General features: G+C 42.6%; 1 protein-coding gene across 1 annotated transcript; it reads right to left on the reverse strand.

Moving 5' to 3' along the window:
- Positions 1–1,685: 1,685 nt before the first annotated feature.
- rnf2 (ring finger protein 2) lies at positions 1,686–14,742 on the reverse strand. Its single transcript, XM_034702421.1, has 9 exons — positions 14,618–14,742; positions 11,084–11,180; positions 10,790–10,950; positions 6,093–6,175; positions 5,854–5,986; positions 5,618–5,717; positions 4,920–5,092; positions 3,483–3,672; positions 1,686–3,003 (listed from the first exon to the last, which is right to left on the reverse strand). Exons 2-9 carry the CDS (start codon positions 11,168–11,170, stop codon positions 2,902–2,904), a joined length of 1,029 nt encoding a protein of 342 aa, XP_034558312.1. The 5' UTR covers positions 11,171–11,180; positions 14,618–14,742; the 3' UTR covers positions 1,686–2,901.
- Positions 14,743–16,642: the final 1,900 nt, after the last annotated feature.

Raw genomic sequence — 16,642 nt, forward strand, 5'->3', positions numbered from 1 at the left:
TAGAATAACATCCATTCCTGAGCCTGACAGAAAGGACCCTACAGAGGAGAGAGCTGTATGAGGAAGAGGAAGATGATTTGAAGCACACATCTCTCCCCACTAAGAGTAATTTCACTTCATAAAACATGAGAGCTGTGATGATGGCGTCATGATTGGAGATTTCTAAAACGTCCCCCCCTGGTTTCTCTCAGGTTTACATTCCTTCACACACACAGTCCAGCTGTAAACACCCGGGTTGAGACATGAATGAGTTTAATGTTTGTTTTTGTCCAGTTTGGGTTTTTGTGGGCAAAAAGTGAATGAGCCGGTAAAAGAACAGCACATTTATGATACAAACACTTTCAGACCCCAGTCTGCTACACGGAGACTGAAACTACTTCATCAAACATGGTACAGAAACTCGACTGTTTGAGAGTCCTCTACAAAACAGTCCTGTAACAGATACCGTCCAAAGGTGCAGGTTTGTGGAGATGGTGAGTACTGAAACCGTCTATGATGCTGCAAAAAACTGACTCACACACTTCTTCCTGGGCATGTTGAAAAAGACATTTATAAAAGGCCGAGCAGCCACGAGAGCGACGTTTGTTCCTACAGGTAACAGATCAACACAACAGCTACGTGACTGATAATCCCAATCCACTTCAGGTCTGACATTAACTGTCACACAAGAATCGCCCCCGTCGCTGAGCCACCTCAGCTTCTCCCTGTGTCCTGGTGCTGCTGTGATGGATTATAAAGACGCAGCTGAGTTTTTAAAGTGAGGTGCACCTTTCAAAGCTCAGACGAATCATGTGACAGGTCCAAGTGATCTTCAAAATACCACTGAGGGACTCTGACAAGGGACTTCCACCAGATCTGTGTTCAGTCCATCTTCCATCCGGCGCAGTGCCCTTTCATCCATCAACACCCACCGGTTGGGTTTTCAGAACGCAGCACGGAGCAGGACCTCCGGACAGCTGGAGTCATGTGACCGAGGTTTTCCTGCAGTAATCACTGAATCAAGGATTCTCCTCCTCCTCTCCTCATCCATGTTGTCTTTCTGGTCCTCTGAAAACCTCTGACCTGTTGACTCCAGGCCTGGCTCCGCTCATCATGACTTTGGTTTGTTGTTGTAGTTAAGTGAAATACGATCTGGACCTGACTTCCTGTCCCGCTCCATCTGCTCTGTTGAGATTGATGCGTTGTGCTCCGGCATCCGGCAAAAATAGAAGTCTTGTGTATCTGATCCGGAGGACTCCGACCTGCTGGATCAGAGACGCAGCTGGAACGCAACGGAGCGGATCCAGTGGAAGTTAACACATTGACTAAAATAGAAACCTATCAGATCCAGTGCTGTGATGGATCAGAGATGGACCGGACACAGATCAGGTGGAATTTGACCATGAGTCTGAGCAAAGCATACAGGTGCAGCTACCGGACTGAGGTTAGCGAGCGATCAAGGGTGTAAACTCACTGCAGGTCTGAGGTCTGTGCTCAGGTTGGCCTTCTTCACTTTACTTTGTTAATATGGACATAACATCTGTTTATAAATGCAAAATGATGGAGTAATAAACATGCAATTAAAGATGTGATTATCCAGACTAACTATTGGACTTCAGCGGTTTAAAAAGCACCGTCTGACGGTCCCTGGATCCCACAGATTGACTCTCCTTGTTACAGTTGTTCAGTTGACAGACTGCAGCGGGTCACATCTCTGGTTTTATTTGAAAATACTACACAGACAAGTCAAAACAGAGCAGAAGTTCAGAGAACACTTCAACATTATCAAAAAACTGAAAACTATTGGTCTGCTTCATCTTTAGAAACATCCAGTGTGCTCCCTCTGAGGTCCAGAGGTCCTCAGAGGGAGCACACATTGTACCGACAGCAAAGACTCAGGCCCAGATACACAACGTGACTTCAGTCTGTCTGACTGTGAGACTTCACCTGAGAGGAACGTCTCTGGGAGAATGAAAGCTCCAGAAAGTCGACCAATAACTGCCCCTTTTAGGAGAACAAGGAGATATTTACTCTGACACCGGTCTGTCAGACATTAGGTGTTTAAAATCTCTCCAAAGATCTCCACTGGGAGATGTTTGAATTGTGCAAGATTAAGAGATTTGATTCAGAGTGCACAGACTGTGCTGAATGAACAGGTTTAGAGTTAGGGCTGGGTAATGACACGTGGCAGAATCAAAGACTGATTTGATTTTAAATAATGTGGTACGGATAGATTCAACAGCTCAGACTCCTACAGTTAGTGATTCTATCTGTTTTATTCTGACCGGCTGCCTTCAGGACTTTTTAAACAGCAGCCTCCAGATAAACTGCTTCTATGAATACGGGTACGGACATATGGTCCTCAAAGTTAAATATCTCAATGTTTATTTTTAATTCAGGCGGCTGTTACACTATCATGGCATTTCTGGGCTTCCATACACGTCACACTCATACTCCTCCTCCTCACAGTCTGAATCTGAGTGTTGAGCGTCTCTCGGGTGCAGACAGAATCACAGAGCATAAAGGCCGGCCTCTGCAGAGAGTAAAACACGTTGTTGTTTGTCTTCCTTGGGGTGTGAGCAGAGCGTGATTTCAGAGACTGTGAGCAGCTCTTCATGAGTGTGACTGAGCTGCTGTACTGATCTGCTGCCGTCTACAGAGAAAAGATAGAAAGAGACACAGAAAGATACAGAGAATATAAAACAAGGGGTTTTCTTTTTACAAGAGTCCTTTGGAGGGTCTCACCAACCTCTCCTCTCCTTCACTCACACACACAATCCTCTTCCCGTGTTTCTGTGTGTGCAGCTGTAGCAGAGTCCATGTGTGTACTTTCACTGTGTGCATGTGTGCATGTGTGCGTGTGTGTGTGCATGTGTGCATGTGTGCATTGTGATGCATGTGAGTGTGTGTAGATGTTTATGTCTACTTGTGTTCTTTAGTTGGAGCGAAGTAGAGCTCCATGGGTTTGTTGACCTTCCAGTACTTCTCACTGACCAGCTCCAGAGAGAACGAACCGTTCAGAACCTGCAGGCAGAGAACAGCATGCAGAAAATCATCAGCCTGGAGAACATCATCAACACACAGAACATCATCAGCCTGGAGAACATCGTCAACACGCAGAACATCGTCAACACCGTCGGCCCCTGCTGCGTAGGGGAGACGCAGAAGTATAAACCAGCCTTTACCTGCAGACTCCTGTGTTAACAAACATTAAATAAATAAAAGTAAGTCCTTCTTAACATCTTAAGTCTGCAGATCCTGTTTTCATTTTCATCATTCCAAAGAGGGTAAAGGAGAGGGACAGGTGTTACCAATAAGATGTAAGACTGTGAGAGACGGGTTTAAAACATCAGCCACCATGAACATTATCTGTGTCCAACAAATATAAATACATTTGTATCCCAGGATCAACTCAGAGCAGTGTGTGTGTGTGTGTGTGTGTGTGTGTGTGTGTGTGTGTGTGTGTGTGTGTATGTGTGTGTGTGTGTGTGTGGCACACTCACAGTGAACTGGTTTCCAGCAGTAGGGATGTAGATGGTGTACTGTTTCTCTGAGGCCGCCTCCACGTTCACAGGACTGGCCTCTGCGTTTCTCCTCAGCTCCTCCAGAGCCAGTCTGACCGCCAGGTACTTCGACAGGTGATCCACCGTGGCGTTACCTGACGTCTTGATGTAGCGTGGGACGAACTCCACACTGCGAACGCACCACACAACATGCAGCCACACTGTTAGCTTTACAGTGTCAATGCACTCTTAAATAATGAAGACGATCACAACACCACGAACAGGTGAACCTCCTGAGGGATCAACGAGGCTGACACAGAGCCCGGTCTAAAGGCGCTTTTCAACCGGAGGAACTTTACCCCTGAACTACATGCGTTTCGACCGGAGGACCCAGGGTCTAAATATAGTTCAGGGTAGATAATCTCCCCCCTAAAAAGCCCCTGCTAGGGGGGTAGTACTTTTCAAAGGTCCCGGGACTCTTGGGGGGCGGGGCCTTGCAATGCTGAACATGTCTGATTGGTAGATTAACCTCAGTGTTTTTATTCCTCCCTCCGTCCACAATAACATCACACACATCTGTGATTCACTTGATTTCTCTTTCTTTCATTAGTTTTTATTTGTTCTATCTTTTTTGTATGTGTGTGTACTTTTCAAAAGAAGAAGCTGTGATTCTCTTGATTAGCAGCTTGTAACAGTAGTCTTCTCTCAGCCACCGTGAATGCGTCTCTCTCCCCCGGTGTTCCGGTTTTAAAAGTGACCCTGTAAACTGGAGACCTTCAGCTGAGCGTGTCAGTGTTTGTGGAGTTTACAACAGCTGTTTGAAACACAGAGGGAGTTTCCTGGGAATGCAACTAGTTTAGTTTTTTATTAAGATTTCAAAATATCCTCATCAGATATTTAATGATGGTCTAAAGACGTTTATGAGGGATGCATCCGGCTGAAAGTCTCCAGTTAACAGGGTCGCTGTTTAAACCAAAACACCGGCTGATCTCTGCCACGGCTTTTTGAGTTTAAAGGATTTTAAAGGCCGTGTTGAAACGTCTTTGCTACTCGCGCTTATCTCCTCTCACGTGTTGATTCAGGGAATCCATCTGTGATGAAATATAGCACCATCTAAAACAGACCAGCTGAGTCTCTTCATGCTAACAGGCTAACTGTTGTGTGCTCAGAATGATACCTGCCTGTCCATCTGCTTCTATGGTGTCTTCTGTGATGAATGGCATTCCTCTTTGTTTTACTGCCCTCTACTGGTCTGGTGGTGTAGTGCATTTACTTTTATTCCTCCATACGTCACTGGCCTGATTTGCACAATCTACCTGGGACTTCAGCCCGCGGTCGAAATACAGACAACAATGGGGGCACAGGAACCTTTTAGTTCAGGGGAAAGTAGTTCTGGGGGCTAAAAGACCTGGAACTCTTGGTCCAAATGCACCTCACCTGTTGTGACCGTCATCCTTCTCCATCAGGGTGGGGTGTGGCCTGAACACCAGCTCGATCTCGCTGGCGCCACCATCGATGACAGAGTCCCCGCCCCCGTTCTCAGCAGCATTGTCCATGTCTAGGCCGCTGTCGTCGCTCGTCTTGGTGCGTTTGATGCTGGGACCGGCCTCCTGCAGGGACATGGTCCGACACTGACGGTTTTAAGACAACCTCAAACTTCAATCCTCACAGATTTCATCATGATCAAAGGAAAGATGTCAAAATAAGATCTTCAATTAAAGGCAGTCTGTGCAGGGTTATTCTGTCTTTCAGAGTGCATCTTCTTTCAGTATTTGATTTAATTTGCTTCAAGGTTCGTTATAATTGTCAAAGAAGGTTCAAAAACAAGATTTTATCTCTGGCTCTGAGTAATTTTGTGTTTGAAAGAAGAAATAAATAAATAAACTGCTTTGTCAGATTCAGGATTCAAGCTTTCAACCCATTCATCTCTTCACAAACTGAGAGCGAGTGAGGCCTTAATGAGGGTTCTGCTTTACCATCAGTCGTTCATTCCTGTTGACAATCAGAACCGAGAACTCTTTCACATCAAGGAAACATGAGTCTGTTCTTCTGCTTTTTAACGTGATATCTGTAGCCTGTAAAACCAGGCTCCAGGTACAAACACACCTGGTTCTCTTCCAAACACAACCTCATACCTGGTTGCTGTGGACGGAGGCGTTGCTACAGTGGGAGGAGTCTCCGTTGTCCTCTGCTCCGCTGCCGTTCTCCACCGTGTGTCTCTTACCGCGCTGCAGTCTGACAAAGACAAACATGCAAGTATTTAGTTAACAGGTGTGTGTGTGTGTGTGTGTGTGTGTGTGTGTGTGTGTGTGTGTGTGTGTGTGGTGTGTGTGTGTGTGTGTGTGGTGTGTGTGTGTGTGTGTGTGTATACCTGGTCATGGCCTGTATCTTCAGCCCCTCCTCTATGCTGTGGGACAGAGCCTGCTGGTTGTTGTGTTTGCTGATGCGGGCCAACACTCTCTCCTGGTGGGCTTCGTACTCGTCACGACTCGGGTAAATCTTGCCTGAATTGAGACAGATTAATTTGGATCATTATATTTTTCCTCTGTTTTTTGTTTGTGTCCCTTCAGTGAGAGTGGACTTTAAATACCTCCATGTGAGGCCACTTACTAATCAGAGCATCGAAGTTTGGGTCAGGACGCAGCGACCTCTTTGATACCAGCTTCTTACGACAGGTGGGACACTCTTTGTTTCTGCAGAGACAGAATCGAACATTAACTTCAAACATCATGTGGTTTCATATTTGGTTCAGCTATCAGGGAGGTGTATTAAGATTTAAAGCATGTTTCAGAATCCGCTGACTGAAGGTGTTGCTCACAGCGGGGACGCTCAGCTGGGGGCTTGGCTGAGTGACAGGTCTCCACGAGCGATTTTTCTCCTGCCGCCGGACTGATTCTGACCCGGTTGCCCTCCCACTGACACCTAACCACGTTCACATGCTTATTTTTCTCAATAAGAACGAGTAGACAGAAAACTGGACACTGTGAGTCTGAAATATGTTTCTGTTCAGTTCTCTTGTTGAAGTCTGAGCCTTCACTTTTATGACTGTATGACTGTGCGCCTGCTCCACATGTTGATATTCAGCGTGTTTAACAGCTTGAACACCTCAATACGATCCGTAGATATTCAACACTGTCAGTTATAAACACTGTGTCAGTGAAGGAAAATTTGATTTACGGGAAAAACGCATTTGGCATTATTTTTTACATGGAAAACGTTTAATCGATAATTGATCGTTAAAGGTGACATATCACGCGTTTTTCATCAATATATATTGGTCTAAGAGGTCCCCAAAACATGTCTTTTATAGTTTATGCTCAAAAAAACACTTTGAAATCAGATTTTGGTCTGCCTGAAAAGCCCTCTTCTTCAGTCCTCCTCAGAACACTCTGTTTTCTCTCTGACCACGCCCCCTCAGGAAGTGGATGTGCCCTCGGCTCTCCAGCACGTTGATCTAATGTTTACATGCTGAATATACACGGCTGCTCACAGACCCGCGTTACTTCAACCCTCTGAATCTGATCCTGAATCTGATCCTGACGGAGAGGCGCCTGCAGCAGGACCTTTCTGAACCATTGGTCACAGATTTAGTGTTTCTTGTTGTTTTATTTATAAGTATGTCGACGTGTGTCTTGGTACACAGCTACGAACATGTAGCTATGTGGCTATGCTAACTAGCGCTCGCACTTATCCATGATAAACTAAAAATCATCCACTAGATCTTCAAATCTGCAGACGTGGGGAGTAAAACCGACCTTTGTGTTTATTAAGACAGCCTACAACTAGCATGCCTCCCTCCTAAGCTCCTTGTTAGCACACGTGTGCAGGTAATGAAAATACGGAGGAGGGTTGAGTTGTATTTTATACAGTCTATGGGCTGAACAAGCTCCAAGCTCTGACTTCCTGTTACAGACCAGATATTGTTGTGACGTAACAAAAACACTGAAGTCTGAAACGGCTCGGTTTCACACACATTTACAGAAAGGTGGAGAAATCAGAACAGGGGCAGAATGGATTTTTTTCATTCTCGGGGGTTTGTAGACATGCCAGGGAAACATATTTCAGGTAGAGAACCATTAAAAAGTCATTTTGCATGATATGTCACCTTTAATATTTCCAAAGATCAATCACGAAAAATACTTGAAATTTACATCCCTAATCCAAACTAGCACCAAACATGAGTCTTAGACACCATGGATGTTACATTCATGTTCTGACTTTATTCATCACCAGTGATGTGTGTAAATGCGCTAAAATGAAACATCGTTCACTCTGGAGGCAGAGAACGAGCGCTCACACACCAGCAGCATCTGACAAGCACTGAGAGTTATGGAGTGCTGTTTTCACTGTAGCTGAAGAAGGTTGACAGCACCCGACAGTCATTCAGCATGGCTTATCCGTCTAATATTCCAGATGTAGTGAGGTACCTGTGAAGCAGCTGTTTGAACATTTGAAGGAGTTTATGAACGAATCAGGACAGACCCCAACATGCTGGTCTGGTTTTAGAGAGATCCGTGTCCAGTCAGTCTCTGATCCGCTGCGGTCCAGCGCCGTGCCCTCTTGTCTGTCAACACCCACTGGTTGTGTTTTCTGCTCTGTTGAGATTGATTGTGTATCTGATCTGGAGGACACCGACCTGCCAGATCAGAGACGCAGCCGGAACATAACGGAGCGGATCCAGTGGAAGTTAACACATTGACTAGAATAGAAACCTATCAGATCCAGAGCTGTGACGGATCAGAGACGGACCGGACACGGATCTAGTGGAATTTGGCTGCAAGTTTTCATAGCTGCAGATTTTCTTGTCTTTTAATAGCTGTCTATGATTCTACAGTAGAACACAGTAATTCATGTGGTTTAGTAAACGTCAGTGATTTGGGGCTGGAGACTGACTACTTTATATTAGACTGTATTAACTAGTTCATTTTTGGTGTGACCATGCTCAACACTGTTCATCACTCTGCAACATTTCTAACTCTTCCCTCTAAGCTGCATTCAGACTGTGTCTGCTTGTCATCTGTTCCTCCTCTCAACAGTTCATTAGGATGTCTTTTAAACCATGTTTCACTAAGTTTACAGGAAGCAGAAGAATGAACAGTCCTCACTCGGAGTGAACTACAAAAGTGGGAGCCTAGTTTCCACAGACTTGTTCACTGATGATGTATGGAGGCATTGTTTTAAGACATACATGATCAAATGTCTGCCTCCATCAGGCTAGTCTTGTTCTGAATGCTGCGGTGCATCATCATCATCTCCTTTAGTGGACGCTCGTCCTGCCCTCGGAGGTCACCACCGACCCTCTCCAGCTGTGTCATCACTGAGCCAACAGGTGTGTGAGTTACTGATAAGACCTCAGAAACCTAACGACCACCACAGAGACTCTGATACCTCTTTTTTCAACCAATGTGAACCATTGGTGAACCATGTGTTTCCTGGCTGGTGCTTGCGCTGGTTCGGAGCTGGTTGAACTCGTGAACCAACACGGCACCCGTTTTTTTCCCCCGCCCACTCAAGCCCGTGGAAGAGGCACGCCATGACGTCAGATTTACGTGACAGCTTTTCCCAGCAGCTGCTAGCGCAAACTTTCCCTCACAACAACGATGGTGGACAACGACAGCTTGTCTCCTCGCCGACCACTGCTCTGCCTTAGAATCCATTAGTCTCTTTTATTTTATCACTGCTGGACAATGGAGGAAACATGTTTGGTTTGTGTTTTTGATCACGGCAACCCCGCCCCTCGCCCCTGAAGTAAGCGGTTGTAGACCAGAGGACGTTACTGACGTTGTGGAGTTGGAAGAGGGGCCAAATTTCAATATTATGCAATAGAGGTGACCCCAAATAATCGAATATTTGACGATTCGTTCTAACGAGCCTTAGTCGACTGCCAATCTCATAGTGGAATATTTGCATATGAAACATGGATCATTCCATTCAAACCATGGGGGTGCTCAATGTCTAATTTTACATTATTTTCCTGTTTCCCTTAAAAATAGTGTCTCATATATCCTGTTTTATATAAATATAGACTTATTTAATGTAATTCTGAGAACAGCTCTTGAAGTGTTAAATCTCCTTAAAGTGGTAATTAAATCTCCCCTGGTAATTAAAGGTGGACTCTCCCATTTAGTGGGACCTGTGGAGCAGACGTACCTCAGCTGGCCTTTAAATCTTTCTACGTTCATGGTAGCTCAAAATGTCAGGAAATAAAACTTCAGATGATCCTAAAAACAGTGATGAAGATGAGGAGCAGCTTCATGAAGAGGGCTGTGAGATCAAGGATTACTGGACCACACTAAAACTGTACGGGGCCAAAAGAACGAGGAGGAATACCCAAAGCTGTCAGAAGCCTCAAAAACAATCCACAGCATCCCATCCACCTCCACACCATCAGAGAGGATATTCTCAAAGACAGGATTTACAGTCAACAAAGACAGGAGCGCACTTCTGCCCGTACACACGATGGTTTTCCTCACGCACAATTTGAAAAGACTCAAGCGGACAAAGACGAGATGAAAGACTGTTTTAAAGGTTCTGTTAAGAGATTTAAAAACCCTTTAGCTGGTTCAGGTTTGATTTTAAACATTACAAACATGTTCAGCCTTAAGTTGGACAAACTACCCTCCACAGTGCTGCTCTCCTCTGTGTGAACACTGTTTAAATATCTCCTGGTTCCTTATTCTATAGTGGAGTGTTGTTCCATGTTTAACTGATGGTGGCCTTATTTGAGTTTTCTCTCCTTCATCACCTCGTTGTTTTTGAAATATAGATTTAAAAAATCTAAGTTTTATACTTATAATATTCTGTTGTCCCTTTTACTTTAAGCTATGAGTCTCTTAATTGTAAAGGGTTATGTGTAATATTGTCATGCAGTCACCATCATGCAGACTTTGGGTCAATAAGGAAAAACAACAAACATTCCACTATTCGTCGACTATGGGCAAAATCTGATGAATCAGATTTGACTAAGCAGATCCTTAGTCGGGCTCACCCCTATTATGCAAGAAACAACCTCATTCTGCTCGCCAAGAGGTTCCTCAGGGCTCCATTTTGGGACCTGTACATATTTGGTTTTGATTGTATTCTTTGTTTCCTATCTTGAGTTTCATCATCTTTAGGCAAAAGGTCACTCCTTTGCAAAGAGTTGGAGCTGCTCTGGAACCGGTTTTCCCTGCCAGGAGCCGGTTCGCTCACAGTCAAAACACGGAAAAACGGTTCTCCATTGAGCGCCGGCTCCAAACCGGCCCTGAAACTGCGTCGGACGAAAAGGGGTAACAGAGGCCCTGCTGGTTCTTCATGCTGACACTCACCCAGATCTCAAAGCTGTGATGATACAATCAGCGCAGAAGCGGTGCAGACATTCTTTGGTGGTCATTGTGTTCTTTAACATGTCCAGACAGATCGGACACATGAGTTCACTGTGCAGAGACCGGGGCGACACGGCGATCTCCAGTCCGTCTGTGATGGCCTCCTGTAATGAAACGCAGACAGGAAGGTGTGTTCAGACAGAGTGATGTCTACCTTTAAGATGTGATCTATGTCACACTGCAGGAGCAACGTGCAGCTCTACATCTCCAAAACTGTGGTGTGGTGTGAAAGGTTACCTGAGGCGTTCTCTGCAGCTCGTACAGACTCAGCTCCCAGGTCTTACTGAGGGGCTGAACCCCGTTGGTCTGAACCGTCTGAGTCATCACTGCAACACTGAAACACACAGAATGAACACATGACCTCGAGTGTTACACATTATGGTTACACATAAATGTAAACATGTATAAATGAATCTACTAGAAGAGACACAACCCTTCACAACACGCTCGAGCAGCAGCGGCAGAGGTACAGCTTAAACACTTGTTTGGACATCAGCTCTGACATCTCCAGACTGCATCCAGGTTGATCAAATACAGTCAAAGATCAGAAACCTCAAACTGTATCGGAGCGATGGTTGGAGGTGTTTGGAATCCTCAGAGATGAGACTCAACCTGTCTGCCTGAATTAGATACCAAAGAGGGTTTTCTGGTGTAAACTGAATCCATCAGAGCAGCCTCCTCCACAAACCCTGTGGTACTGGAGTTACCACCTTCAGACTTCAGCTGTCTTTAACTTCTTCTCTAATCATCTTTATGGTTCAGTTCTGATCCTTTGCTTTGACTGAGTCTACATTAAACCCTTTACAAACTTTATTTCAAAGATAACATTTGTACCACTTGTTTTGTAGTAGATTCACTAAACTGAGACACTCTGGAAATCAGATCTGACTTATTCATTCCCCTAACAATGAAGCTTAGGGTCAGGAAGTCATGCAGGACAGAGAAGTCATGGCCTCAGCTGCAGTTTGAATCATTGTTTCCTATCCTCACAACCAATCACAGCTCATCCTGTGACAATGAGGCGGTCTATTTACTTCCCCCCTTGCGTTAATCCCTGCAACACCTTTGCTGCCCACACTCTGCTGCTGGTAAAACTTTGCTTCCACCTGTTTGGACTATATGTCTGTTTTACCCTTGTGGAGGTTTGGATGCTCTCCCTGGAAAGCCAAAGCAGCCTGCTTGGCTAACCCAGGGAGCGCTAAAGCAGAGGGTATAGCTCCAAGCATGACTGTATTTCCATTTGGCAATAAATGGTTAAATCTATGACGCTGCGGGAACATGTACTACAGCTGACCTGCAGAACACACATAGGCGCGTTCTTATGTTGAGGTTGGGTGGTCCTCTATGCAGGACGGACAGGATATTCTTCTTCTTTATAAATAAAGCTCTCTTAGAAGAGTCACCACCACACCTGACTGAACCTCTTAATGACCCGGATCCTTTAAATCAGACTCACACCTCACCGGCAGCTTCTGCCTGTTCCTGGAGTTTGCTCAGAACTTTCTGTTATTCTGATCCTGAAGATGCAGGAGCTCCTTAAACTAAATACACTTATATCTCTTGGGTAATTTAGAAACTTGATTTCTGACCTTTGAACCCTTTTTTAAAACTGTGTTAGTGAAGTGCTCCTGCATATAAGATAAAATTAGATATACTTTATTGATCCCCCATTGGGGAAAAGTCTTTAGTTCCAGCAAGTAACAAAACAGGACAGGGGAATACAACAATGTACTGACATAGTTAAAAATACAGTAAAAATGATAAAAGGTAAAACTACAATAAAATATAATTGAATAGAATAAAATAGAATAGAATAAAGAGAATACAAAAATAAAGAAGAATAAAATAATATTGAATAAAACTTAATAAAATATAATTGAATAAAATTGAATAAAGTAAAAAAGAACAAAGGGAATAAAATAAAATAGAATAAAAACGAATTGATAAAATAAAATAAAATAGAATAAAACAAAATAGAATAGAATAAAAAATAGAATAAGGAGAATAAAATAGAATAAAATTATAGAATAAAACTAAATAAAATAAAATAGAATAAGGAGAATAGAATAAAATAAAATAGAATAAGGAGAATAGAATAAAATAAAATAGAATATAATTGCATAAAATAACAGGATAAAATAAAATAAAATAGAATAAAATAGAATAAAATAAAATAGAATACAATTGAATACAATAGAATAAAATAAAATTGAATATATAGAATAAACTAAAAATGAATAAAATAAAATATAACAAATATTTTAGATATTTACACATTATGTACACTTCTTTCTTATGTATAGATAGCAAGGTTAGTTTATAAATAATAATGATATCATAAATCTATTCATGCTATCATTTTAATCTCAACTCAACTTTATCTATTTCTGCATCTTTCACACATACAAGCATGCAGTCCAAAGTGCTTTACAAAAGAACAGAGACAGAAAATAACAGAGATGGGTACAATAATAAAAAGACATGATCATAAAAAATACTCAAAAATACAATCAAATCAATACAGTAAAATCAATAAGTCAGGGTAAAAATATGGATTAAATATCAGTCAAAGTAATACAAGAAATAAATAGATGACTAAATAAATAAATAATCAATTATCATAATCAATAATCCCTTTCACTATCTTACATCCAGAATGTGTCCCATGTGATGACTTTAACAGACATGATGCTCTGCTGTTTATTTGACATGCCTCTAATTGACTTAATGCATTATAAGTGAGGGCGCCCTTCAATGACCTCTGGAGTATAGAGAAAGGCTGATTGATTGATTGATTGATTGATATTTAAGCAATACTTCTATTGATTGTGCCGACCAGATCAATCACGTACTCACATACTCCAGATATCTTTAGATCCAGTAAGGAGTGATTGTTTGGGGTTATTTTTAGATGCTACCTGACACCCACAGGTGCACAGCATGCATTCATGACCAGAATATCTGTCAGTCCTTTGGGGGAAGCCCTATCTGGGTCCTGGGCCTGCTGCTGAGGAACCTGCTGCACTTTCACAAGCCTCCAGATAAATACAAGGGGGTACATTCAATCTGCTGTGGTGTCGCAGAGCTGTGTCCGTGGAGGTGGTCAGGGTTAAAAACTCCGAGTCTTTAAACACAATTTAGAACCTGAGACATGAAACCTGAGACATTCATATTTCAGAGAAGCTAATAAACACAGATCAATTATGTGCCAATCAACGCCGCTGCACCACATTTACAACATGGGATGGTTTATGTATACACATCATATATTTATATTCATATGTTGTTTTTTTTAGTTTTTTTTTTTTACATGAATCCATCCTGATGAGAGGCAGGTAACACACATCCCCCCGCGCGCACAGGCTGTGAAATATGAGGGTCCAGCTAATGCTAACTAGCTAACAGCGGTTAGCTACCGTTTGTAATGATTATTAGCAGCTAAATTAACTTCAGACACAGCAATATGAAGACCTGTAGGACAAAGAAGCCCTACCAGCTCCTTCGTTCACAGTTATCAGTTTGTATAAACGGTAAGGAGGGTTTTTATGTCAGACAGAGAGCGGGTCGTGAGGGTGATTAGTCTCCTGCCAGAGGGAAAAACAACAACAGAGAAAGAGCCTCCTGAGCTAAGCTAACATGCTTTACATCCACATTCTGTTAGAATTACACATCTGAAAACTCGGTGAAATATCGGTTATTATAAGCACACACAGACAGTCAATCTGATTATTCTTCATGTATAAAATGTGACAGTTTCTGCTCTGTACTTACATTTTCAGTTGTGAGTGCGAGCCGATCCAGCCAGCGCGTTTTGGCGAAGGCAATATGGCGTCTGCAGGAGGAGCGATGCACTCTGGGAAATAGAGGCGCACTGGAGTGGACTACTGTTTAACAACAAAGGTGGGGAAACAACCATAAGGACACCTGTTTATGGTGACCCTGAAGGACACAACAAGATTACAAAAGATGAAACACTTTTACAAAGTTGGAGACAAACTTACATTTTGGAAAACATTTTTACATTTTATAAAACACTTTTACCAAGGCCAAAACAAATTTACATTTATTAAGAAAACAAATGTACAAAATAAAAAACACTTTTAAAAGTGGTGAGACAATTTTACAAACGAGGTAACACTTTTACCATTTCTGAAACAAATTTACATTTATTTTTAACAGAAAAGGGAATGCACCAAATACTGGAAGTGATCCGGGAGTGAGTGAGTTAGGTCCATAGACTGTAAATAAAAATGGACAGCGTTGCTCCGCCTCTTCCCATTGTGCGGTTCTGAAGCCAAAAAATCCCTCTCCTGGGCGCCGCCATTGTGCATTGTGAAGCCACTGTAACGAGCTCCGCCCTACAGTTTAGCGTCATAAGATGCTGTGTGCCCTTTGAAGTTTCCCTCTACGGCGGCTGTGAATCAAAAGAAACCCAGAAGTAAAACCCTGTTTTTTAAACTCTAATAACTAATGAAAAAGAAACCTTTCAGAAAAAAAGAGGCCTTGGACACAAAACAGTCAAATAATAACTACATATACCCACAGCATACGGATGTGAGAAACATTCGTACCACGTGTATTTATTTTTTAAAGTTTGACTGCTCCCCCATTCAAATGAATGGGGGAGACGGAGTTTTTGACCTGTACTGCAGCCAGCCACCAGGGGGCAGACACTTTGCTGAAAGCTTCACCTCCAGCCAGGCGAGCTGAACCCCTAGTTAGGTCTCATTTAGTTTGTTGGGATTGAGAGAAACCAAACAGAATGATGTTTGGTACTGGTTCTGTTTGGTAGAGGATCACTTCTGGTGTTTGGTACATTCCCTTTCCATTAAAAATGAATGTAAATTTGTTTCAGGAATGGTGAAAGCATTCCGTCGTTTGTAAAATTGTCTCACCGCTTGTAAATGTGTTTTTTTTAATTTTGTAAATTTGTTTTCTGAAATGAAAATTAGTTTTGGCCTTGGTAAAAGTGTTTTATAAAATGTAAAAATGTTTTCCAATATGTAAGTTTGTCTCCAACTTTGTAAAAGTGTTTCATCTTTTGTAATCTTGTTTTGCCCCTCAGGGCCACCGTAGACACCTGCAGTACAGGTCAAAAACTCCGTCTGGGAGCAGTCAAACTTTAAAAAATAAATACACGAATGTTTCTCACATCCGTATGCTGTGGTGATATGTAGTTATTATTTGACTGTTTTGTGTCCAAGTCCTCTTTTTTCTGAAAGGTTTCTTTTTCATTAGTTATTAGAGTTTAAAAAACAGGGTTTTACTTCTGGGTTTCTTTTGATTCACAGCCGCTGTAGAGGGAAACTTCAAAGGGCACACAGCATCTTATGACGCTAAACTGTAGGGCGGAGCTCGTTACAGTGGCTTCACAATGCACAATGGCGGCGCCCAGGAGAGGGATTTTTTGGCTTCAGAACCGCACAACGGGAAGAGGCGGAGCAACGCTGTCCATTTCTATTTACAGTCTATGGACCTAACTCACTCACTCCCGGATCACTTCCAGTATTTGGTACATTCCCTTTTCCGTTAAAAATAAATGTAAATTTGTTTCAGAAATGGTAAAGTGTTACCTCGTTTGTAAAATTGTCTCACCGCTTTTAAAAGTGTTTTTTATTTTGTAATTTGTTTTCTGAAATGAAAATTTGTTTTGGCCTTGGTAAAAGTGTTTTATAAAATGTAAAAATGTTTTCCAATATGTAAGTTTGTCTCCAACTTTGTAAAAGTGTTTCACCTTTTGTAATCTTGTTTTGTCCCTCAGGGCCACAGTAGACACCTGTTTCAGAGCTGCCCTCT

Source organism: Notolabrus celidotus, chromosome 15 (assembly GCF_009762535.1).
Source record: "Notolabrus celidotus isolate fNotCel1 chromosome 15, fNotCel1.pri, whole genome shotgun sequence".
NCBI lineage: Eukaryota > Metazoa > Chordata > Actinopteri > Labriformes > Labridae > Notolabrus > Notolabrus celidotus.

What these genes read in the sequence shown, in the direction of transcription:
- rnf2 (XM_034702421.1), bottom strand. Translation starts at nt 11,170, where the DNA reads ATGACTCAGACGGTTCAGACCAACGGGGTTCAGCCCCTCAGTAAGACC. An exon ending in AAACTTCGATGCTCTGATTA is followed by an intron (nt 5,987 to 6,092) that starts GTAAGTGGCCTC and finishes GTCTCAATTCAG; the next exon opens with GCAAGATTTACCCGAGTCGT. An exon ending in AAGGATGACGGTCACAACAG is followed by an intron (nt 3,673 to 4,919) that starts GTGAGGTGCATT and finishes GTGCGTTCGCAG; the next exon opens with TGTGGAGTTCGTCCCACGCT.